Below are 26,136 nucleotides of genomic sequence, written 5' to 3' on the forward strand. Positions count from 1 at the left end.
TGCCTCTCTCTTATAAGGATACTTGTGATTGCATTTTGAGGTCCACCTGGATAATCAAAGATAGTCTCCCCATCTCAACAATCTATAATGTGACCACTTCTGCGAAGTTTTGTGCTGTTTTTGACATAGAAGGTAATGTTTACAGGTTCCAGAGATTAGGACATGGGTAACATTGGGGGACCATTATTCAGCCTACCACAGGTAGAGAGTCCCACCGGAGAGTCTTTTGGATGGGCTGATGGATGAGCAGAGGTCTGGGGTTCAGGAGGCCCCACTTGTGAGGCTTTTACTGCTCAGCTCTGATTTCAACTGCAGCTACGGAGGGCCTTTCCCTGCAACCTCAGACTCCTGCTAACTTGTGTCCAGCACTAAGGGAAGGCACAGGTGTTTGTTCTATCTCAGAGATTTCCCCAAAGCCTCTGAGAAATAGCTGAAGGGGTGAGGGGTAGTTATTTCAGCCTCTGCAGCAACCCTCACATGATAGAGGAGGTGCTGGTGAGCAAGTGCCCCAGCCTCTTGTCTTTTAGACAGTTCCAGGAGGTATTTTGTACACTTTTCAGATCTTGGTAGGACAGAACCCCTACTGCCCACAGCGGTGACTTCAATAATTCACTTTTTTATGGCTTTTCATCCTTCTCACTCCCTCACTCTGAGTCCTGGGATCACCATCCAAATGAACTATCTAGACGCCAATCCTTGTCTCAGGCTTTGCTTTCAGGCAACCCCAAACAAAGAAAATTCCCAGCAGGGGAGTCCCCAAGAAAACCACAAAAGTGCTCTATGGGAGCTGACATGATGAACTGCTATGCTCAGCAGGCGCCTTTGCAGGATGGCTTCTGGGCAGGTTTAGTATAATTTTTCCTAGTCCTTAAGCCACACCTCTTGCCACCTGTGCTCCCTTTACCATGGAGGAGCCAGAAGCAGGTAGACTGGGCATAAGGGAGGGCCCAGCAGAAACTGACCATTTCCCACATTCCCTCCTCACCAAGGGATTCCAGGCTGAATGAAGCAGGCAAGCCACAGTGTACCTACTGCATTCATTGTTTTCAACATACTCCTGGCATTTGCCAATCCATTCACTTCAGTTACACCTGCATTTCTTTTTTGAGACAGAAATTATTCATCAGCTAGTATTAAAATATAAGGTTTTGCCTTTAAACATTTTCTGCTAATGGTTGATACATCGTTCTGAAGTAGTAATCAGACACAGGCATATCTACAAAATGGAAGAAGAATTCCACTTCACCGACAATCCTGTCCTCCAAGATAAGTAGCTCAGTGTCTCAGTGAATTTATATAATCCTTGATAGGTTTTTGTCCCCATTGGTAGGTTTTTCAACAGTATATTTGTAGTAGGTTAAATATGGCTACAAATTCTTTGTTGCTGCTCCCAATGAGAGATGAAGTCTAATGTTTGACCGATAGAATGTGGCAGAAGTGATATCCTAGGACTTTCTGAGGGTTGAAACCTGCAGCTTCTGACTGGGACTCTGAGAGTTAAGGCTGGTCTTCCAGCCACCTTACCAAGGTGCCGGGTGTGTGAAACTGTCTCGGACTCTCTAGAGCAGCCTGTTCTTTGGCTGAACACTGACAAGTGGCTCCGTCAAGGCCATGTGGAACAGAACAATCACACAGCCATGCCCTGCTTAAATGCCTGAGATGTAATGATGGTTAAGTCACTAAGCTTTGAGTAGTTTGTTAAGCAGCAAGAAATAACTGCAACAGTAATACAGGGGAAATAATGTATTTTGGAGTCAGATCTGGACTCAAATTCTAGCTTCATTATTTATTATTATGTGACTACGTTGTAACATGATCTTAACAAGTTACATAGCTTCTCCTAGCCTCGTTTTCCTCCTGTGCAAGACAGAGTTACTTAAATCTACCTCCAGCCTCATCATGAAGGAAAGAGAAAGAGAAAGGAAAAGTGGAAAGGAAAGAGAAAAACACAAGAGTGTGGCACATGCGGGTGTTCCGTAAGAGTTCCTTTTTCCTCTTCTCAGCCTCACCACAGCCTGTTCTCTGTGCTTCCTGGGATGCCCAGAGAAGGGAATGTGGCAAGCCAGTACCACCTGCCTCTGCTTCCCTCAGGGCTTCCTTCTCTTCTTTTTCCCAGCCACTCATGGCCACAGTTGATAAAACCCACCACTTAGGATGTGGGGAAAAGTGTAGAATTCTAAAAGCATACTCCTCATAAAATGACTGTGGACCCTTGCTCTAATATATATATATATATATATATATATATATATATATATATATATATATATATATTATTTACTTGACCTTTAAAAAATTTATTGACTTGGGGCACCTGGGTGACTCAGTTGGTTAAGCATCTGATTTTGGCTCAGGTCATGATCTCACGGTTCATGCGTTCCAGCCCCACATGGGGCTCTCCTGTCAGCAAGGAGCCTACTTGCTTCAGATCCCTTGTCCCTACCTCTCTCTGCCCCTCTCCCACTCGTTCTCTCTCTCTCTCTCTCTCTCTCTCTCTCTCTCTCTCTCTCTCTCCTGCCCCTTACTCTCTCTACAAAAAGTTGCTGACTTGAATACTTACTCTGCTTTAATAAAGAATCAGGGAAGGAAATGTAGAGGGAAAAGGGAGTTACAAAGAAAACTGAGTTTAAAAAAAAGTTTCCTTGTAGTCTATCATCAGTTTTTGTCTAAAGCTATCAGAAGCAGAAGGAATAGGGGCTCTGTATGCCCGTGGTGGGGGTGGGATTGTTGTAACCAGGAAGTAGAAGTGGCTGACAGGCGGGGGCTCTTTCTCCCTTGGCCAGTCATCACCCAGCTACAGCACCCAGGTAGAGCAGGTACAGCAGGTGCCCATCCGTGCACCTGGGTGCCTCTGCAGAGGCTCCAGAGAGGAGGCTTAGAAAGGGAACTTGAATGATTCAAACACCCTAAGCTGCTCATACTTTCAAAGCCTTTGTCACATTTAGTTGGAACGGTTTGCTGAAATGGGAAATTTATGAGCTCATACCGTCCTTGCTTCTATAATTCTAACAGTGTAAAACTGTACACAGCAAGCCACAAAGAATCTCCCTTTCTTCCCTGCCTGCAGTTATTTTCATAAGCGTTTCCTTTAAGAAACTCATTTCTGGACTTTGAGCCAGGACTTCCCTATTTTGTTTTCCACACTCCCCTCTTTGCCCTTATACCCATCTCTGACATCTTTGCATTGCAGACACCTGTGGGATATAATTCACTGCTGTCTTGTCCATTAGGCTCTAACTGGAGGTTTAGATGCCTGCTCCTTCTTTGCGTGTTTGTAAACAAAAGTTCCTTCAGAAGTTGAACTCTCTAGTTAGTCAGGGATTCTGTCCAGGAAATTCTAAACACTTGGATCTCAGGCCAGAATTAGTTCATGACCAAATAACTGATGTAGCTAGTATTTGTATGTGTAGTGTTTATAAAGCATTTTTGAAGTCAGGCTTATGTAAACCTCACAATTCTCCAGTGAGGCAGGACGTAATCCCATTTAATGGAGGAAAAACTGAGATTTGGAGAAATTATGCCCAAAGTCATACATAGAGCTACCAAGGGACAGAGCTGGATCTTAAATCCATGTTGTTTGGTCCCACATTCAGTGTTCTCTCACCTTTTCATTCTTCTTTCTGATTATGATTGACATTATTAACTAACTCTTTTCCTGTCCTGGGGGTGGATTTCCAAGTAGGCAAGCATGATCTTTTCCCACCAAAACACCCAGGATTTTGGCTGAAGAACTAACTGCAGGGCACTGAGCCCACACAGATTATCAACTCCACTGTCCCCATCTTCCAACCAATTTTCCATGAGGTTTTACAGAGTATTAGAAGTTACCATTTGTGGAGTTCATTCTAGAACACCAGGCCCTTTACACAGGTTATCCCTTTAATCTTCATACCAGCTAAGATCGTCCCATTTTGCAGATCAGAAGACTGAGGCTCAGAGAGGCTAACGAGTTGTGGAGCTGAGATTCAAGCCTGGCCCTTGACATAAGTCCTGGGCCTCCTGCTCCCTTCTTGCCCATGCTGCTCCCAGCCCCAGGTCCCTGCTCTTCCTGCCATGGGAAACAGGGAACTGGACTTTTTAGCTCTGTCCTCAGAGGCTGGTGTCTTCAGGGACCAAGGGAGAGCAGGGTTCTAGTGAGGGATGGCAGAGAGGGGTACAACACTGGACAGACCCAGGTGGCATTGTTCACTGCAAGCTGCTAAGGGAGCTTGGATAGAAGGCCCCTTGGGGAGAAGTGTGATCCATTCCCCCTACATGGCATGCCACATGCTCATGATGTGGTTCACGGGATCATTCCCCCGAGATGAAGGGTCTATTTGTAAATTTATATCTTTCTCATTTTCTGAGGGATCTGTGTTCCTGCCCTCCCCAAACTCCTCCTCCTCTGTATCTCTGTATGTCTGTAGGAGCCAAGAAACACATTTGTCCTCTTGAGAGGGAAGAGGCTGTTATAACAATGTGAAAATGGGCGTCCATTATCCCTAACTAGGGACTAGATTACCAAAACAACAAGTTTGTAAGGAAACCTCAGGTGACCAGTCTTCAGCAGCTCACTCCCCCACAAGTGGTCACCCAAACTAAGGAAGTCTGAAATGGTTTCTGAAGACAGGTCTCAAGCTTTGTCCATTTTCCACCACAGGCCTGTGTGAGAAATCTGCAGCAGACTCTTGAGTTTCATGAGGAAATGTTTTATTTAGCAAGGATAGTTTGAAGTGAACTGTTCCCATGAGCAGGTTTTGCTGTGGTCCAGATTCTACCCATAGCGATTTCTAAGCAAGAAGATCAGCACAGCAACAATTAGGCCAATCACAAATAAATCCCAGTATGGTCCAAGGGTGTTGTCCAATTTCATCCATTTCCAACACATCGTAAACTGCTGGAAGAGACATTCTGTCAAAACAAATCCAAGCCTCCCCCTCCATACACAACCGTCATCTCCTTCCATCCCACCATTCAAAAACTGCTCATTGGAGTTTTCAGAGATTTGGGGCCTATCTGAGACAAACTTACTTTAAAAAACAGGATATCTTGGAGCAAATGCACAGTTTCCAGTTTCATGAGGGCAAAGAAAACAGGTATGTGAGCATCTGGACTTGTTTGAGCAGCCATATCATACAATCTCCTGGCCAAGTGAATGTCCTAGAAATAGAAGAATAGCCCTGACTCATTAAGTCCAGATTCCTTAGGGGTAATTAAATGGAAGCCATCACTTGAAATATTGTTATTTATCTTTGGTAGCCCACCACCTCCCCCATCCCTGGCAAGGCAGTCATGTCCTAATCCTTGGAACCTATGAATATGTTATGTTACATGGCAAAGGGGACTTTGAAAATGTCATTAAACCTAGAGATCTTAAAATAGATTATCCTAGATTATCTGGGTGTACTACATACTATCACATACTACATATTAGCACATCTGGGTGTACTACATATTATCACATAAACACAGTTTTCTCAGGGCTGAGGTCAGGAGAGAAAGTCAGATATGGCAGAAGTACAAGTTGTAGCTTCTAGATTTGGGAAGGGCTCAACTTACTTGCTGGAGGGCCACGTGGAAAGAATGAGAAGGAATGTGGGCAGTCAGCAAGGAAATGGGACCCTCAGTCCTACAGCACAAGAAACTGAATATGCCCAACAACCTGAGTGAGCCTGGAAGTGATTCTTCCCCAAAGCTCCCAGTAAGGAACACAGACTGACTTTAGCCTGTGAAACTACACAGGATGGGTCAAGCTCACCCAGACTTTTGAACCAGAAATCATGAGATAATAAATGTGGTTGTGGGGTGCCTGTGTGGCTCAGTCGGTTAAGTGACCGACTTGCTTTCGGCTCAGGACATGATCTCATGGTTCGTGAGATGAAGCCCTGCATTGGGCTCTGTGCTCAGCGTGGAGCCTGCTTAAGATTCTCTCTCTCTTCCTGCCCCTCTCCCCTACTTGTGCACTCTCTCTCTCATAAATAAAAGTTAAATTAAATAATTAATGTGAGTTGTTTTAAGCCTCTAAACTTGTGGTAGTTTATTATGGCTATAACATAGAAACTAACACATAGAAAACTAACACAAAAAGCTTTCTTGGATACTGCAGGGCCAGACCTTAGATACGATTCCAGTTAAAGAAGTAGAACACGAGATGCCAACAGTCCAGCTCCCCCAAACAAACAACAATACAGATACTAACAAGCATTTAAAATTCTTAGTTTTCTTTATGGTACTTTTCATACCTGAAGTTACAGAATTTGCTTGGTCATCTGTCCTTGTCCTCAAGGACCTGGACTACCCCTCAATTGCCAGTGCCTAATGGAATGCCAAGTACATAGCTTCTCTCTGATAATACTTATAGAATGAATGAATGAACTTTTTACTTCTCAGGCTGGAATTTTGATTCCTCAAATTGCATACTATATTTTTAGGGATCTTTCCCCGCCATTAAATTATGCCATGGCAGGTAAATTTCTTTTCTTTAATTTTCACCTACTTGTGGCTTGTTTTTATTTGTTTGCTTTACTTTTGCTTGATTTCCCAAACAGAGTAGTGAAAAAGCTAAGTAGTGTTGTTCTAAAGGTTGAAGTGCCTTGGGCCAGTCCCATTATTGTACTTTACTGGGTGCCTCTGGATTCGTTTCAAAAGGATAAGAAGAGAGATTTTCACAAACTGTGTTTATCTTGCATCTCTTTGTCCTCCCTGTCTTCCAAACCTCCATTACATAGAATGCAGTAGTTGTGAATCCCTGCGGCCCCTGCTAAACCCATGTTTTGGGTGGTATTCTCCCAGCTGTGTTCTGCTTGTTATTTCTTAAATTTTCCCCAAAGCTTTGTGGTCTTGTAAATTGATTTGTTGGAGAAAGAGGAATGTTCTTGCTAAAAACTTAAAATGCAAGAGACTGTTCTGAACAAATCTTCCTGGCAACAGAGAAAATGGATGTTGTAAAAACTCTAATTTGTGTCTCTAATTCCAACAAATTCAGTGGGTGTTCTTTTGAAAGCACCCTGCAGATTATAAAGGCTGTGTCACCCCCACACATGAAAGGCATATTGACTTTAATAGGGCATTCAGGGAACAAAAGCATTTGTCAATATCTCAAGCATTCATTCTTATTTGAAGCAGGCAATAGTTATTAATTTATTTCTTCAGGCACAAACATCACAATTCAGTTGCTTAGTTTGAAATAAAAAATAGCAAGAAGTACCGCTAAGGTGGGATAAGCGCCCTCCTTACCCAGGGGCCTCACAATTCTCAGTGGGGGTGGGGTGGGACATGAAAGTCTTTCTTAAAAATTCCCAGAGAAAGAAATTCCTGAACCCACTGGTTAATTAGGGCAACCCATATAAAAGAGATTTTATTAGCTGATTCTAGAAAAGGCTCCTTGTTCTTTGATCCTTATTAGGAAGAAATCCAAGTCATTCATACAAAAAATTCCCTTTCAAAAGTGTTTTGATGATGGCCAGGGTTCATTAAATAAGTCCATTGCACAATCCACTTACATTTAACTTTCCTGTGATACATTTGAGCTTATTTTGCTTTAAATTCAATGATTGAGGAGATTATGTAAACCGATCTGCAGTCTCTTGTTAAATAATGTGTTTCCAAGTAAAATATCAGGTTTGCCAAAATATTGCCCAATGTTCATATGTTCAAAATAGCTTCTTATAATTCAAAAATACAGAATTCTCCAGGAATAAAGTATCTGGTTTATGAAAATTGTTCATATACATGATGCAGGAGTTTGCTAGCCCTGAATCTTTGGGTGGCATCAAAAACTTCTTATACCAGGACAGAGGTAGATTTTTTGAATAGTTTATTCTTGTTTTTTAACTATAAATATACCATATACTAATGGGAGAAAACTTTGAAAACATAGAGCTGAAAAAAGTATTAAAAACCCACCTACAATTTCACTGTACATAGATAAGTACTGGTAATATTTTATACACATCCTTCCAGCATTCATATATATATATATATATATATATACATATATATATATATATATATATATATATATATATATATACACACACATATATATATTCAAATATACATACTTTTAGGAATTTTTCAACTTGCACAATATTTTGTCTTCTGCTTTCTTAATCTAACAATATATTTCAAACAACATACTATGTCCTAAGATATTGCTTTAGTCTATAATATTTTTATTTTTAATAGTTGCACAGTATTTCATAATAATGGCTAATGCTTATTAAATACTCATATTGCGTGCCAGTTACCACCATCATTTATTTTAACCTCATGACAATTACATAGGGCAGATGATATTAACTCTACTATAAAGATGAAGAAACTGAGGCACAGAGAGTTTAAGTCAGTTACCTAAATTCATGTCACTTATAAGTGGCAGAACTGACATTCACATCCAGATGGTCTACTTCTAGCCTGCGCACTTAGTCACTGGGCCATAAAATACATAGTACAGTGGTGTACTACCATGTGATAGTTTACAGAGCATGTCTTCTATTTTGAAGCAGTTTGTTTGTTTGCTTGTAGGATTTTTTTTCCTGTAATAAATAAAGTTATCCACACATAACTATTTTGCACATTTCTGATTATTTTATTAGGTAATAAGCCATTTATTTCAAGAGGAGTTATGGCCATTTTAAAGAGGTGTGTGTTTTGCCCTGTCATACTTCTGAGAAGGCCATTTTAAATACCTAACTTGAACTTGTCCTTTCCAGAAAATAATTCTATTCTGGTGTTTAAAGCTTCAGCTCTAACACTCTGTAAGTGGTCAGACCAGACAAATGAGAAGTGAAAATACCTCGTGTCATAATTACTCTTATTTTTGATATGTTTATTTATAATTTATTCAGTAGATGTGGGTTTTTTTTCTTTGTAGGATCCCAAAAATGTGTTATCTGGTAGGTCTAACTATATATATACTGGAAACTCATCTGCAAAGGCTACTTCCTCCCCTCCTTTTGTCTTAATTTAGGATAGATTTCTTAGTCCTTATCTTAAAACATACCTGCTTTCTTCCATTAAAGAAATTTGTCATGTGTTTCTTATAGTCCATGTTATAAAATCATTTTAGAACAAGACCTGGCAGTACTGATCCTTCCACCTGAATTCACTGTTCCCGCTTTAACATTTTCACACTACTTTATTTGTGTGAGCATCCACTAGTGCCTTTTTAGGCTTTCACTAAAGCTATGGACATATCTCTTCCATAGTAGGCTATGAGCTCTTTGAAGGTTGTCTTGTTCTTATATCCCTAGAATGAAGCACATTGCTTCCCGACACAAAATGAGCACATGAAAATATTTGAGCGAATAAATAAGTGAAGAAAAGCAAGTCACAGTGCCATGGTAGTTTAGAAGCAGATGCAGATATCTTTCAAATCTGGGGGCTCATTGAAGGGTTCATGGAGGAGATGATAATGGAACTATTCTTTGAAAAACTCAGGGGTCTTTAATGGTCAAAACTGTGGGAGAAGATCATTCTAGCAAATGGGGTGACATGATCGAAGGTCAGGAGGGTTAAGTTCAAGGTCTCTAGTTGGGAGGGAAAGAAAAGTACCCTAGAACATACATAGGGGAGTAGGTAGGTTATGTCAAGGTAGGTTTGAATGCCAGACTAAGAAGTCTGGACTTCATTAAGCAATACAAAATCAATAAGATCATTTTATTTTTGTTTGTTTGCTTGTATTTTTTTTCTCTGTGTGTGCATGGTTTTTGGAGGAGTGAGGTGGAGGAGAAACAGTATCAGAGTTGTATTTTACAAAAAATAACATGGTACTGCTCTGTTAGATGGATTATGTATTAACTAAGGTAATGCTAACACCTGTAACAAATAAACCCCCAAATTTCTTTTTTTTTAGTATGAAATTTATTGTCAAATTGCTTTCCATACAACACCCAGTGCTCATTCCAATAGGTGCCCTCCCCAATGCCCATCACCCAACCCCCAAATTTCAACAGGGGTATTCCTGGTTGGTAACTGAGAGACCCACCCTCCTTCTACTATGTGATTCTGCCATCCCTTAGAGCCTCTATAAGTTCTGCATTTAACAAATGGAAGGGGAAAGAGACTAAGGAGAAGCTCCATCTACTTCTTAGCCGCCTTAGCCCAGAAATGACACCCTTCATTTTTATTTCTGTCCCATTGGTAAGAACTAGTCACAAGGATGAAAGGGAGCTGGGAAATGTAGTCTCTGACTAGAAGACACATCTCAGCAACAAGTCCTCCCCGTGAATTGGAGATTATATATCTTTGGCAGACACAGCTTTCTCTGAGCAGATTTAAAGGAAGAACAGTAGAATGGAAGACGACTGAGAAGCCTTTACAACAAGCCTGAATGAACAGAAATGCGGGCCTGAACCAGGATACAGACAGAAGGAATGGGCAGGAGGGGATGGGCAAATCATTTTGTTAAATTTCTGAAGTAAATTTCTGAAGTACTTCTGAATCAAGCGTAAATTGAGACATAGTTGCATAACAACTTGTGAGCTGAGTGCTTATATTTCTAAATTAGTTCAGGTCCTCTCCCAGTTCTTCCTCAGGCATTATTTTATATTCCCACAACAATGGTGCAGCCAGTCTTGGCCCACAGTTTAAGTCAAGGAGCTCACTGAACTTAATTCGAAGTCATAAATTGGGTAATGAGATGCTTCTCAGTGAAGCTATTAGGATTAAGTCACCTACATCAGCCAGTCCTGATGCCCTTTCCTAAAGACAGATGAGGACAACAATGACCCATATTTTTATACTGATTTACCACAGGTTGATTTATACCTCACTTCCTTCTCCCAGAGAGTTTTGGTTTACAAACCCTTTTTCGGTTCTCAGAGAAATCCTGGTAATGATATTATACTTATCTTTCCTGCTGGTTTGCATGAGGACTAACTAATAAAGAGGATTGTGAAGTGCCCTGCTGAAGAAATGCTTAATTACTTGATGACTTAAATGCTGTGAAAGTCTGTTCTAATTGCTTTGCTTTCATTAACCATCGCTCGAACAAGCTTCAGCTTTTTAATTATCAGAATATTCATTTTAAGGATTAGAAAAGGTGGTATCTCCTTGTTAATTTGACTATGAGATGGCAAGATTAATAAAGTTTGCCCCTGGGTACTTGGTTATTATTTTTCGAATTGCAAAACAGAAGAAATTAATAAAGACAAAAGAGAAATGGCTCCTCACCAACTAAACCTAAAATTCCTCTGTCCGGATCTAAGTTCAGCTCTGTTTCTTATTTTTTGTTTACAATTTTTTATGTGTAGAGACTTTCTGTAGGAAAAAAATACAACTGTGACTGTGAGAAAGGATCAAAATGAACTAACTACCTGTGATTTAACAGGACCTGGATAGGAAGGAACAGAAATGTGTCCAGAGACAAATTACAAAGTTTCTTCTAAATGTATGAAATGTATGTCTTGACAGCTGCTGCTTGACATAGTGAAGAAAGTGACTGGGAGAGAGGCTAGCGGTGACTCCAAGGAAGAAAACCAGACCTTCTGATACAGTGGGCCATCTGGGCTCTGGTAGGCAGTGTCCTCTCTGGTGCACAGTTGACCCTGTGTCATCCTTGCCCCCAGGCTGTTAAGGCAAAATGGTCTCGTTGTGGTGAGGATAAGGCTGTCATGGGGACCAAGTCCTTAAATCACACAGGACAGGTGAGCTAATTTGAATTTAACCCATAGAGTGGGGTCATTTTTATCCGTGATACACACAGTGCTCCTTTCACCTTTACTGTTACATTTTGCATGAGGAATTTAATCTTACTGAAACTTTACTTAGCAGTCACGCAAATTCTCTTCTGATCTAACTAACAGTTATTCCATATGCTGACGACAAAGCCCCTTCACAAAGGCTTATTTTTTATTTCAAAGCCTGGGGAGGGGAGGTATCATTGTTCTGTTTTACAGATGTGGATGATGGTTAAAAGGGAGTGGGGTGTGGCTAAATGACATCCGAAGAATCTTCTGATTTAGCTATTTTATCTCATTTTATAAACACAGGAAGCCTGTACCTGCTAAGGATGGGAAAAACAGACTGGATTTGGATTTGACAGTCTTTCTACTGCTTAGGGTTCTGGGGCTGATGGAAAGTGATCAGTCAAAAAGCAGGTCACAGGGAGAGCTCAGGAAGGCAGGGATCTGGATTGTTGGTGCTTGAATATGAAGCTGTTGGTTGTTGCACAGTGCACAATTAGCAGTCAGATAGGAAATTCCCCACCAATAATTCTCAACTACTAGCACAATTGGAAGAAAGAAGAAAGCATAGAAAAGCAGATAACCCCTTCATTATTTGGCTCTCAAAATGCAGCCAGAAGTATAGATACTGATACAAAATATATACTTGAATAGTAAGAATGACTCAGTGCAGGGCCCACTCTTTCAAAAACATAGGGTCAGACAGGCCTTGGTTCAAATTCTGACTCCCCCACCAATGAGTTCTGCAAATTTGGTCGGTGACTTAACCTCTCTGCACTTTGGTTTCCTGATGCATACAATGATGACACTGATAGGACTTCTCTCATTTATTGAGTGGTTGTGTGATTTAAATGGCATAGTGTATATAACACACCAATGCCTGGCTATTACTTTCATTATTGATATTTAATACACCTTTCTCACTGAGTCAGAACCCAATGCCATCTTCTTTAATTACACTTACCAAGGGATTTACCCAATATCTCCTTGTAGTGTTAGTTCTCTTTCTTAATAAATATGCCTTATATCCTCAAGTTAAGTATAGCCTTTGAAGGATGGAGATCCATTTTTTTAGGATTCTCCAGAGTGCTCAGCACTGTGTCATGTACATAGTGGGCGATTTATAAGACATTTCTGGATTAATGTCACCTTGGTATCCAGCGCTGACCTCAGTCCCACTCTTTCCTTGTTTACTGAAAGCTTGAGAGTCAATGGAAATTTTAATGGAAAAAGGCCTGGGGTGTAAGGGAGTGGAGGCAGGACCCACTAGTATAGCTGAGAAAAGTGTGAAGTTATGGATCTAATTAGCCGAGACTAGATTTATTTCAACTTGCTGGTTATGTCTTTGGGCATAAATGGAGAACATAATTTCCTCCTCATAGGGTTCACATTAGGGTAAGTACTATGTGTTGGTATGGGGGGAGGGACTCAGCAAATGTTGTCTTTTCCTTGCTTCCTCTACACTGATGACATCAATGAATTTAAAAACATTTACAAATGTTCCCTTCCCATTCAGCTGCCATTACTAGGTTTGGATTATTACCAACACAATTACCTTTGCGATACCTAAGCCATGTTCATACATATAGGCCAGATTAAACATGGCTTGAGCGCTGTGGTATTTGTCGGCTGCAATGCTGTAATGTGTGGCTGCTGTTTGATAGTCCTTCTTAGTCCCGTAGCCATAGTAATGGTAATCTCCAATTTTTACTCTAGCGAATGCATTGCCTGATAGAAATATTAGAAAGAGAAGAAAAAGAACTCCAATGATTCACATACAGTTCCTAGTAACTCAATTTGATGATAATATACATAGAAAAAGAAAAACAAAAGACTCATTATCCTAGAATCAAGATTAGATATATGGATATAAATTATAATGCTCATTGTTAGCTGTCTTCCTTGCAGGATAACTCCCATGGTATAGTACAAATGTTCATTCCTAAAGAATAAAAATTATGAATTTTACCTTTTAAGTTCATTTTGTGAAGGTAGGTCAACTCCTGAAAAACTAGATCCCAATCCTCCAGTTCTCAAACTTCACCCCTGAAGCTGTGTTCTCCTGCATCACCCATGTCTCCCTCTTTCCTAGATTAGTCCTGTCAGTCATTTAAACACACTTTGGTATCTTCTATGAATGAAAACAAATCCTTTCTTTATCCCATGGTGTGTCCTTTTAACTACTCCCCATTTCTCTGTTCCCTTCACACTCAGCCTTTCCAAAGTGTGTTCTATACTCAATGTCTCCAAAGCTGCACCTCCCACATACTCTTAACCCACTCCAATCTGGCTTCTGCCCCTCTCCATGGAACTGCCACTTTTAAAGTGGTTGGTAACCTCCATGCAGCCAAACCCATTGGCCACTTCCCTGTCCTCTCATTGGACCTATCTGCCCAAGAACTTTCCTCTCTTGACACCAGTGACATCTCATTCTTTGGGTTTCTCTCCTGCCTCATCAGGCTCTCCTCTTTAAAAAAAAAAAAATTATGGGGCCCTGGGTGGTGCAGTCGGTTAAGCGTCCGACTTCAGCCAGGTCACGATCTCGCGGTCCGTGAGTTCGAGCCCTGCGTCAGGCTCTGGGCTGATGGCTCGGAGCCTGGAGCCTGTTTCCGATTCTGTGTCTCCCTCTCTCTCTGCCCCTCCCCCGTTCATGCTCTGTCTCTCTCTGTCCCCCCCAAAAAAAATAAAAAAATTTTTTTTAACATTTATTCATTTTTGAGAGACAGAGCACAAGCTGGGGAGGGGCAGAGAGAGACGGAGACACAGAATCTGAAGCAGGCTCCAGGCTCCGAGCTGTCAGCACAGAGCCCGACACGGGGCTCGAACTCACGAACTGTGAGATCATGACCTGAGCCGAAGTCAGATGCTCAACCGACTGAGCCACCCAGGTGCCCCCAGCCTCTCCTCTTTAGACACTTGCCTGACTCCTCCTCCACCCAGCTTCTAAATGTTGGAATATCAAGGATTTATTAGTTAAATCCTTCTCCTTTCTTCTCTTCCTTCTTTTCTCTTCTTTCTCTCCCACCCTCCTCTATCTCAACTTTTTTTCTAGGTGATCTCAATTAGTGCCATGCCTATCTTGATGTTTACTCTTCCTGAGTTTTATCTACAGTCCTGTCTTTCCCCCAAGCGCCCGACTCTTCTAATCACCTCTTTGACTTCTCTGCTTGGATCCCAAAATATTCAGTGGAGATTCCTAACACGCTGCTACCTCCCTCCCTCAAACCAAACCAAACCAACCCAAATAATCAGTTTCTTCCCAATCACAGTGCTAGCATCACTGTTCAGGCACAAATTTAAATTAGTTATTCCTAATTGTTTTCCCCTCCCTTCCATTATAGAATCCATTAGCAGGTCCTGTTGGTTCTACTCTCAAACACACCTGTCTCTTGCTGTCTCCTCCACCACCTAGTTGAAGCCTGGAATACTACAATATCTTCCAAACTGTTCTTTTATTTCCACTTTCCAATATATTCTCCGTACAACAGCCAGGATGATTTTTTTTTAATATAAAGTCAAATCATATTATTCCCTTGTGTTAACCCCCAAAGTGCTTCACTTTGCACTTGGAATAATATCCAGACTTCCTACCTGACCTACAAGTTGTGCTTCATCTGCCTTTTCTGCCTCCCTCACTAGCCTCATCACATGTTACTTTCCCAACATGCTCTAGCTTTCTTAATTTTCCTAATACTTCTTCAAAACATCAAGCTCATTCTTGCTTCAGGACCTCCGCATGAAGATTCTCCATGCCTGTCTGCCTGGCATGTTTGGACTTCCTCTGACTCTTCACGTGTCTGGTTTCTCATTATTCAGACCTCACTGCAAATGTCATTTCCCTCCTAGAGGCCTTCTCTGACTACTGTGTCTAAAGCATTGCCTCAGCCCCCCACTCTGGGAGTTATCTATCTCACCTCCATGGTTTATTTTCTTCACAGCATATATCGCTGTTATTTTATTTGTTTAGTCTCTCTCTCCTTCATGAATTTATTTTCTCTCTCTCTCTTATGAGGACAAGAACTTTGAAGGTCTTGACCACTGATTATAGTCCCAGACCTAGAATGATACTTGACAAATATTTATCGAATGAATGGACATACATGGTAGGAAACTTTTTAGAAAATGCTTTCTCCAAATGTTATATAATTTAGAATCTTACTTTCCAACAAATTTGGATATAATCAGGAGTAGAAAAAATTCACGTGACTTTTAAGATATGAGACTTCAATCTTTTGAAGACCACAACTTAGTGATGACCTTTGGGGATCCATGTTTCCATTCACTAGGAAAATGTTGATTGAAAAGATGAGGGAATGCTAACTAGGACATCCATCTCAGGTGTGGCTAACCCCTCTAGTACAGTCTAGACTTACATGGAAAAGGAGAAAGCACCCTGTGCAGTGTGTTCTCAGGTGTATACTTAAGGACTCCTCCATCCCCAATTTTCTCCATATTTGGCCTACTGCAATGCCTAAAATCCTTTGCAATTGATTCCTTTGGATACTGAAGTTCTCTTAATCATCTAGAATCCTCTATTGGATTCTAATGTAATACCATGACCCATCTTTAGTTCTGAGTAGAGGTATCATTATAAAATTCTTAAGCTGCCGAAGACATTAGTTAATAGGCTTTGCTTCCCAGGTGCTTCAAAATATACAGGTAGATGAGGGGTACCTTGGTGGCTCAGTTGGTTAAGCATCTGACTGTCGATTTCAAGAGGCTCAGGTCATGATCTCGTGAGTTTAAGCTCCACTGTCAGTGCGGAGCCTGCTTTGGATTCTCTCCCCCACCCTCTGTCCACGCCCCCTTCAAAATAAATAAATAAACTTTAAAAAATGTGCAGGTATCTGGGGGCAAGTCCTTATAGAAATGCTACCCAAGAGAAGGGATTGGAGGGACCCAGAGAGGCAAAAGTCCCTTGAAGCCCTAATGAGAAACCCACTTCATTTCTAATTTTGCCCAAAGCTGCCCTCCTTTGACCCTGAGATTCTTTCTGGGCTATAACCACAAACGGACAGGACTTCTATGTGTTTTCAAGCTTTAGAAGGGGTAGGCAGGACCTCTGAAATCTCTGAGAAGGAAGGCAGTGAACAGGCAGGTTCTCCAGAGGATTCAGCTCCACCCTAACTGGGGGGCTGACTGGGGGAATATAGTGACCCTGACAGGCTCTCAGGGGGTCACTTGACAGTGGGGAGGATTCCTCCTTTAATTTCACAGTCACAGCGTGGTAACTGGGTCCTGATGGTTCAGCGTTCTCTGCACACACTGCACCACCAGTGCTGATCAGAAATGTTCATTATTAGATTTCCTAACCTCAAGTGAGGTACAGCAGCCTCATCTCCAGAGACACTCATGCCTGACCTCTCTTGTGACACATAGTTAATTTTAGCAGCCTGACTTTTTTTTTTATATTGGAGAATTCTGTTTAATATTAATGTCCCCTCATTTTCAACGTCTCTTTTCCTTGGTGCAATTTCCACACATTTCCTGGCTTGGAACAGGCCTGTATTTGTTGCAATTGAGCCAATTTGCCACAGCTGAGAGATTGCTGGTGTTGTTTCCCTACACCAAACAAGGTCTTTATTGCATTTTAGAAAACATACACTTTTCTTCTTTAGGGAATTTCTCACTAAAGTTGCATGGATGGCTTGCTGCTGGGTCACCTGCCCCCGCTAGATCTGAGAAGGCACCCCCCATAACTTTTCCCCTCTGCCTCATATTAATATCAGTTGAGAATTTTTTTCATACCATTCACTTCTTATAGAAAAGAGGTGATTCGACCTCAGCATGAGACAATTTTAAGCAACTTAATTGGAAGTAAAATTGCTCTTTTATTGCATGAGACTTCCTCACATATTCAAATGCAGATAGAGCTTTGCAGCATCTGTTTGCTTTTAATAATGCCACCTGCCAATGCTTTCCCACCAGTGCTATTACACTTTCCTTATCACATGTGAATCCTGTAAGCGGAGCATGGGAACCCCGGGAATAGGGAGAGGATCATGATATTTGACTCTGGGTTTTGTTCTGTTTTGTTTTCTGATGCTGACATGTTAATAGTTATAATAAAGGTGTGAAGTTGGTAGTAATCATCAATGTGGCGCTTCAAAAGAGACATCAAATGAGTCTTAAATCCATAAGTAATTTTACCTATAAATTCATTGAGACATAGGTCACTACTCAGAAAAAAACTCAGCAAATGTGTGACTGAAGCCAGAACAACAAAACTGGTTTCCTGAGTAAAATTGTCATATTTCAAACAATTGTTCTGGTGCCATGGAGACAGAGCCATAGAAAAATTTCTATTGTTTACTAAACCAGGACCTTGAGAATAACAAAGAAATTCCTGGAAATGACCTGTCAACAAAAGACTGACCCTAACATTGGTTTACTAAACCAGGGACCTTGAGAATAACAAAGAAATTCCTGGAAATGACCTGTCAACCAAAGACTGACCCTAACATTGGTACAGTTTGAAATACCACCTTCTTGATATCTTGCTTATACACCCGAGAACTCTGCTGAAGCGAATCAATGACTAATAGCGGACAGAGACCAGGTACGTGCTTATTTTTATCTAGGTTCTATACCTTGAATGGCAGCTCGATTCCATAGGAGAAGTGCCATTGGATACATCTTCTCTTTTTCAAGAATTTTAACCTTTTCTAAAAAAAGGAGAAATTTCATTAGGAAGGCTTAAAATACCCGTGTAGTAAAGTCATTTATGCATATGTATGATTGGGGAATTGCAGAGAATTTTAACTTATCTTACTAGATTCCAAAATGAATGCTGAATTGCTTTGAGCTACTTCATACCCCATTTCTGCAAGCAGTGCATACTGAACAAGAGAAGAATCTATATCACCATCCTTATAGGCAAAGTATGCTGTCAGGAATTTCTCAGCCCAGTGGCCTAGTTCACAGACACCTTTATAAAGCTGTATATAGAAAAAGAAATCAAGCAGACTAGTTAGCCAATATACTTCATCCCAGGTAAATGATGAATGAAGTCAATCTTCAGCTCCTGCTGGCTGGTCAGGCAAGGATTTCAGGTTTAAAGCATGGCTTTTTGAAAATTATTTAGGGTGAAGACATAATACCTTTCAGAGGCACAGAGATTACAAGTGTGTATTTTTTGGTCTTGAGCTGAAACTTCCGGAGGCTTATTTTAAATTTGCGTAATAAACTTTCCTGACTTAGAGGCTATTTGGCAGGACAAGAATACATCGACTTCTTTTTTTAAAAAAAGGACTTTTCTGGGCACTGCTACACTGCAAGGGTGAGTGATAAGGCCACAGCTGATGTGGAAAGGAGAGAATGAAGGGAAGACAGTGCCTGAGGGTGTAGGTGACATAACCACGAGGGAGGTGTGCAGAGCTCTGTGGGGACAAACGTCAACTTAGCTGAATAGCCCTTATGTAACCAAAAGAGGCTAGCCATACATAATTCATTAGGAAGTTGGCAAAGGAGCAAATCTAAAGATAGATTATTAGCTGGCAGCTTTTGAAATGAGTTTCAGAGGGGCCAGATTGCAACATGGAGGTATTTATATTGGTGCAGTGGAAGTGTTTAATAAATCAATGAAGGACATTAAAGTCCTAAAAGCTTTCTTTTGAAAAGTACATCACTGGCTCAGGCTGAAAGAATTCACCTTCTCAGCTGTCATCCAAATCCTCAAAAACCTAAGGGCCCTGCTTTCCGGGAAGCAGTGGGCTGCATTTTCTGGGCTAAATCAAGACTTTCATTACCCACAACTCTCAATCCCACTGAAGTGTCCAGTTGCCCCGGCCATTTGAGTGAAGGCTGAGACAGAGCTCCTTAACTGAATTCTGAGGTGAGCTCTGAACCTGATGAAAAGCCAAATGCAAGAGAGGAGGGATCATTTTTCTTCTTCCCTTTCCCAGCCTGCGTTTCATCACTGCTTTTCCTCCCTGGCAAAAGTCAGTGTTCACGCTGTCAACTGGGAGAGGTAATATCTATAAAATCATAGACACCAACAACTTAAGGACAGTTTCACCTCCTCTGTGTGATAAATGAAAAATACTTTAAAAACATCCCATTATTTACCTCCACAGCAGTTCTGCACGATCTTAACACTCCTGTTCCTGTTGCGTACATCTCGGCCAGATAATAAATGGCGAGGGGCTGCCCACTCTGAGATGCCAAGTAAAAATATTTGAAGGCAAGTTTATAATCCTTCCATACTCCAGAGCCAGCTGAAAATTAAAATTATTTTGAGCCACCCCTCATTTGTGTTATTTTTTATATTATAATCTATGAATATAATGGTCATAGTGATGCCTTCTGTTTTAAATAAGAACCAACCAATCCATAGCCAACCAAAAGTCAAGCTGTTACAGATCCACTATTTGTAGGGGGGAAAAGCTGAGTTTTGATCATAAGTAAGAAAAAGGAAATGTATGTTCTTGACCCATTCAGAAATCTGAAGAAGGACTCTTTAGTCTCATGAAGGTATCTCTTCAATACAGCATACCTAAGATTAATAAAAGTAAACTAAGTGTGGTCTCTAAGTACCAGGGACAACAACCAGGATGTGGCTCACCATCCTTGTCCTTCCACACCAGAAGACCAGTGTAGTGCCTCCCTGTCATAACTATGGATTTTGGAGCAGGCAAATCCCAGCTCCAGGAGGCTAAACTCAGATTCAACTCATGCTTGGAGCAAAGGGAGGCATTTGGGACTAGGATAGAAAAATCAGCATACTCTCAGGAGCTTGGATTCATATCCTGGCTCTTTCATTATTCCTTTGTGAGTTGGGTACTTCTAGGCCCTTTATTTTCAGAAGGAGAGGCTTTCACTAGATGGTCCCTAAATTGTCTTCCAGCTGTTAACATTTCATAACCTTTAGAAGCAGTGCCCCTAAGAGCAAAGGCTCTGGAGGCAGATCACTTGGGCTTGAATTACCAGTTCCACTAACTGCGTGATCTTGGGCAAGCTCTTGGACCTTAATATGGCTCAGTTTGCTCATCTATAAACTGTAGGATACCCCCTAGATGTGCTGATAGGACTAAATGAGTAAATGCACATAAAGACTTAATAAACATTAGCCATTACTCTTTCTCTTATTTTAGAAGCTTGAGTTATCTGATGGATCCTGGGCCTGCAACTTGTAATGAGCCAGAAGAACAAGGCCATCTTAGGCAACTACCCAAGACAAGTACAAAACAGGCCATCTCCTTGGGCTACTAAAGAAAATGTCAGCGGATGTTGCAGTCTGCTGCTACCCTAGCTCTACCTCTGAAAGGAAGGACTTATGGGGATACTCAGGTATGTTCAGATCTCTTGGTACTTGTCTTGGGCACTCCCTCTCTCAGTCCCCACAGAGTATTACAAAGTTTCATGGCTTCCTAAGACCTCCTACCCCAATCACTCTACCTTCCCTCTCAGAAGACAACTTGGTACCTCCTAGCTCATTGAGGAAATTCTTGCATTGTCTTTTCTCGCTTGCTTCTCTCTCCTTCCTTCCAGATTTACATCTGCAATATCCTTTCCTCCATCTCTCCAGTCTTTGAGGGTGAGAAGTTCCTCCTCTTTATTAAGGCTAATGAGACCTCCACCTACCTGGGTGCAGTCAGATCCTAATGCCACCCTATTTTTTCCAGAACCTCTTCATCAATTATCTCATAACTTCCATGACACATTAATTATCTCCAATAATTGGCTGGCTCTTTTTTTTTTTTGTCAGAAATTATACCCAGGTCTCCCATCATCTTAAAAAGAATTCCCTCTTGGTTCTTGGTCTCTCTCATGCTACCATTCCATCCTTCTTCCTCCATTTAAAGGCACACAACTTCCAAGAATATTTTTACTTATCTACTTTCTCACCTTCCATTCATACCTCAACACATTGTGTCTGGTTTCTATACCAACCAGTCCAATGACCACATAAACATTCTCTATTTTGACAAGGCCCATAGATTCTCAGACCTTTCTTATTTTTTGTTTGTTTTGTTTTGTTTTGAAGAAGCAGGCTTCTCATTACATTTCACAGAGGGGCTCATTCATTTATTCTTTCTTGACAGTTCTATCCCATGGCTTCCTTAAGATCACTTTTTCCCCCTATTCCTCTGATCATGCTTTTTCAGTCTTTTTGTGTCTTCACAGTCCCCACAGAGTCTTCACTCTTTGCCAATCTTTTCAATACAACAGTGAGGACCACGATATTTCTGACCATGGCCCACTGTTCCTCTCATGTTTTCATTTCCTTTTGCAGTCTCAGCTACTTTTAATTAACTCCTATATGTTGATGCCTCTCAAATCTTTCTCTTCAAGTTTGACCTTTCTTGTGAGTTTCATACCTGTTTTGGGGTATCCACTGGACATCACAAGGCACCTCAAACTCAACCTTTTCAAAAATGAGCTTCTTGACTATACCTTTTGCCTCCTTTCTCAACTGGTATCTTTTCCTTCAGTCTTCAAATTCCTTCTCAGATTGCTGCCTCAACATTCTATCTAAATCAATCACTCCAGCAATTTGATTTTTGTTAAAAAAGGAGTAGACTTAACAATGCATTTGTCATATGGATCCAGGAAAGACCCCGAAGAGCCAAAGTAATGTTGAAAAAGAAAACCAAAGCTAAAGAAAACCAAAGCTAAAGGCCTTACCTCACAATTCTGGACTTCAAGCTGTATTAGCAAGCTATAATCATCAAGATAGTATGGTACTGGCACAAAAACAATTACAGAGATCAGTGGAACAGAACAGAGAACCCAGAAATGGACCCACAAATATATGGCCAACTAATCTTCGACAAAGCAGGAAAGAATATCCAATGGAAAAAAGACAGTTTCTTCAGCAAATGGTGTTGGGAAAACTGGATAGCAACATGCAGAAGAATGAATCTGGACCACTTTCTTACACCGTACACAGAAATAAACTCAAAAATGGATGAAAGACCTAAATGGAAGACAGGAAACCACCAAAATCCTAGAGGAGAGAACAAAAAACAACCTCTTTGATCTCGGCTACAGCAACTTCTTATTAGACATGTCTCCAGAGGCAAGGGAAACAAGAGCAAAAATGAACTATTGGGACCTCATCAAGATAAAAACCTTCTGCACGGTGAAGGAAACAATCAGCAAAACTAAAAGGCAACCGACATAATGGGAGAAAATATTTGCAATGACATATTGGATAAGGGTTAGTATCCAAAATCTATAAAGGACTTACCAAACTCAGCACCCAAAATACAATCCAGTGAAGAAATGGGCAGAAGACATGAATAGACACTTTTCCAAAGAAGACATCCAGATGGCTAATAGACACATGAAAAGATGTTCAAAACTGCTTATTATCAGGGAAATACAAATCAAAACCACAATGAGATACTACCTCACACTTAACAGAATGGCTAAAATTAACAACTCAGGAAATGACAGATGTTGGCGAGGATGTGGAGAAAGGGGAACACTTTTGCACTGCTCGTGGGAATGTGAACAGTGCAGCTATTCTGGGAAAATAGTATGGACATTCCTCAAAAAATTAAAAATAGAGCTTCCCTAGGACCTAGCAATCGCACTACTAGGTATTTATCCAAAGGATACAAATAGCTGATTCGAAGGGGCACATGCACCCCAATGTTTAGAGCAGTGCTATCAACAATAGCCAAATTATGGAAAGAGCTCAAAAGTCCATTGATGGTGAATGTATAAAAAAGATGTGGTATATACACACACCCACAATGGAATATTACTCAGCAATCGAAAAGAATGAAATTTTGCCATTTGTAACAGCGTGGATGGAACTAGAATGTATTATGCTAAGTGAAATAAGTCAGTCAGAGAAAGATAAATATCATACGATTTCACTAATGTGGAGTTTAAGAAACACAATAGATGAACAGAGGGGAAGGGAAGGAAAAATAAGATAAAAAGAGAGAAAGAGGCAAACCATAAAAAACTCTTAAATACAGAGAACAAACTGAGGGTTTCCTGGAGGAGAGGTGTGGGGAGGGGGATGGGCTTACTGGGTGATGGGCATTAAGGAGGGCACTTGTGGTGAGCACCAGGTGTTATATGTAAGTGATGTATCACTAAATTCTACTCCTGAAACCATTATTACACTATATGTTAACTAACTTGGATTTAAATAAAATTTAAAAAAAATAATGCACTTGTCAGTCTTGGCACAGTAGCTATATTTGTAGCACTTACAGTAGTACATGAAGCCTAACTGAAACTGTGCGTTGGGCCATCCTTTCTCTGCAGCTTTCTGAAAGTATTTAAGTGCTTCAGCATAATTCTGCAAGATAATTACACTTTATTACTCAAAGGTGTATTGTATAACTCCATGGTAACAATTGCCTTCTTTTTTTTTAAAGAGTATAGATAGTGCCTTATGTGATTTAGGCTAATTAAAATAGTATCAGAAGCATTATAGACTTTATTTAATAATTATATTATACTCTATTAGGAAATAATTATCTCATTTTCACTGTAAATTATGTCTTTTCCTACACTGACAGTATTTTTTTTTTTTTTTTTAGATATTGGGGAAAGGTCACGCAAAAGTGCAGAAGATAACAAAAAAGATAAATTTCTCTGTCAGAAAAAGTCTTCAGGAATTATATAATTTCTAAGGTTACTTAGAATCTATAATTCTAAGATATAAATATGGTCATTATTCTTGTCACAAATTTGTTCTATGTCTCTTTGGCAAATATTCCACTGGATTATTTTATTTCTATCATCAAATACGATAGTTTGGCAAACTAGGTATTAGACACTAATTCTTTTAAATTAATCAACAATCATGAATTTTACCCCATAAATTGCTAGAAATATGTTGAAAAGGTAATGAAATTATTTAACTTACCACAGGAACTCCTTTCCCATAAAAGTAAAGAAGACCAAGCCCATGAAGACCAATTGCATTGCCCTGGAACAGTTTTAAAAATCCAAGTAAAGTCCCAGAAGAATTCATGATAAGGTAAATTATGGAAAAATCATTCTAAATATTTAAAATGCACCCAGTAGAGGTTTAATCAAGGCAGGTTAATGAGACAAAACAGTTGGTAAATTATTCTGTCTCTCTCTAGTTTCTCCTTTCATGCCTTCATAACCCCCTCTGATGAGAAAAGAGGGAAACAAAAGCCAAATCTTTTATCCATTCTTTCATTCAGCATTTATTTAGCGCTAGCTTTGTGAGTGACTCCATAATAGGCATTGGACAGACGTAGGAGGTGAAAGTTGAGAGGTGACAAAACAATGATCCCTGTCTTAGAGAGTTCACAAGCTAGTGGGCTCTGATCCACTAAGTAGCGCCTCTTAAAATAGTCATGTCAAAAGTGGTAAGTCTTGTACTAGAAACAGATCAGGAGTCTTGTGGACACCTAGAAGGGGGACTCAACTGCCTAGATGAGGGTAGAGACTGAGGGGACTGAGTTGTCAGAGGTGGTTGACATTTGAGTTTGGTCTTGAAGGATGTGTAGGAATTTTCCAGAAGAGAGAAGTCTATCCAGACACTTGTTACCTGCTTTGGTCAAAGGATGTTGACATAAATGGCCAAGTAACATTTTAGAGATTCTTTGAATTTCGATCTAGCAATTCTGGATGGTAAGGTGTTGTTAATATATGTTTCTTTATTTAAATCTGATTGCTTATAACATCATCAGTGTTTTCTTTTCCATTTGATGCTAAATTAACTACCATTTCTTTTTCTGATTAGTATTCTAAAGAGCCTATGGAATGGAGTATTTATTTAGCATGTTTAGAATTTAGCACATGTTCAAATACATCAGTACTTTGCATATCAATCCTGGATGAAGTGTGAACCTTGAAAGAGACTTCCCCAACCAGGAAGCCCACTTTTCTTTTTGTCTCCCATCATGTATTTCACCTGCTAGTGACTGAGTAAAGAGGCACATTTGGCCACTCGACTGTCATTCATTAGACATATAGGTTTGTTTTACAGGTTTATAGTATTTCCTCAGGACTCAAGTTTTGATAGAAAACTCTCCAGATTCTTCTTACCACCTAAATGTAGTTATTGTGGATGCAGCCAGAGTCCCTCTCACTGTTACAGGAATAGCACGTAACTAGAGAAGGCATAGTTCAAAAATTATTTCGAAACTCCAAAGTTTGAGCCTATGCATATCAAAGGGCCAGCTATTCTAAGCATTCTTAAGTCCAGCTGTATTTAAAACCGGTGGTATACAACTGCTCTCTTCTTCTTGCCTGTCCCCTTACTATGTATCTACTTGTTGTCCTAGAACTCTTGGGAAAGTCTGGTCTGGGGGTGGTAAGGCCTTGTGTGATGGATGTGGTAAAGTCTGGTGAGTCTGTCTTCTAACAGTGAGTCTGTCTTCATTCAGGTGTTGAGAAAAATAGAAGAGAAGGGAAATGAGAATAGAGAAGGAGGAAGGGAGAGAAGAGGGTAAGGTTTCTAACCTTTGGCTCACCAACTATTTATGGACCAGAGTACTTGTTTATAATTTTCAGGTTGGGAGTG

General features: G+C 40.4%; 1 protein-coding gene across 14 annotated transcripts in view; it reads right to left on the reverse strand.

Moving 5' to 3' along the window:
- Positions 1 to 4,672: 4,672 nt before the first annotated feature.
- Positions 4,673 to 26,136, reverse strand: part of SEL1L2 (SEL1L2 adaptor subunit of ERAD E3 ligase) — a 123,935-nt gene continuing 102,471 nt past the window's right edge. For 9 of the 14 annotated variants that reach the window (XM_045055081.1, XM_023251477.2, XM_045055082.1 and 6 more), the window contains 8 exons: positions 24,502 to 24,564; positions 23,841 to 23,928; positions 19,734 to 19,882; positions 18,439 to 18,604; positions 18,257 to 18,331; positions 13,222 to 13,394; positions 5,011 to 5,139; positions 4,673 to 4,876 (listed from right to left, as the gene is read on the reverse strand). In XM_045055081.1, the coding sequence (XP_044911016.1) occupies positions 4,754 to 4,876; positions 5,011 to 5,139; positions 13,222 to 13,394; positions 18,257 to 18,331; positions 18,439 to 18,604; positions 19,734 to 19,882; positions 23,841 to 23,928; positions 24,502 to 24,564 (966 nt within the window). In that variant the 3' untranslated portion in view covers positions 4,673 to 4,753. Of the gene's footprint in view, positions 4,877 to 5,010; positions 5,140 to 8,100; positions 8,517 to 11,465; positions 11,551 to 13,221; positions 13,395 to 18,256; positions 18,332 to 18,438; positions 18,605 to 19,733; positions 19,883 to 23,840; positions 23,929 to 24,501; positions 24,565 to 26,136 lie in introns of those variants that run through there. The other 5 variants (XR_006596139.1, XR_006596138.1, XM_045055078.1 and 2 more) reach the window with 5 other exon arrangements.

Source organism: Felis catus, chromosome A3 (genome assembly GCF_018350175.1).
Source record: "Felis catus isolate Fca126 chromosome A3, F.catus_Fca126_mat1.0, whole genome shotgun sequence".
Lineage (NCBI taxonomy): Eukaryota > Metazoa > Chordata > Mammalia > Carnivora > Felidae > Felis > Felis catus.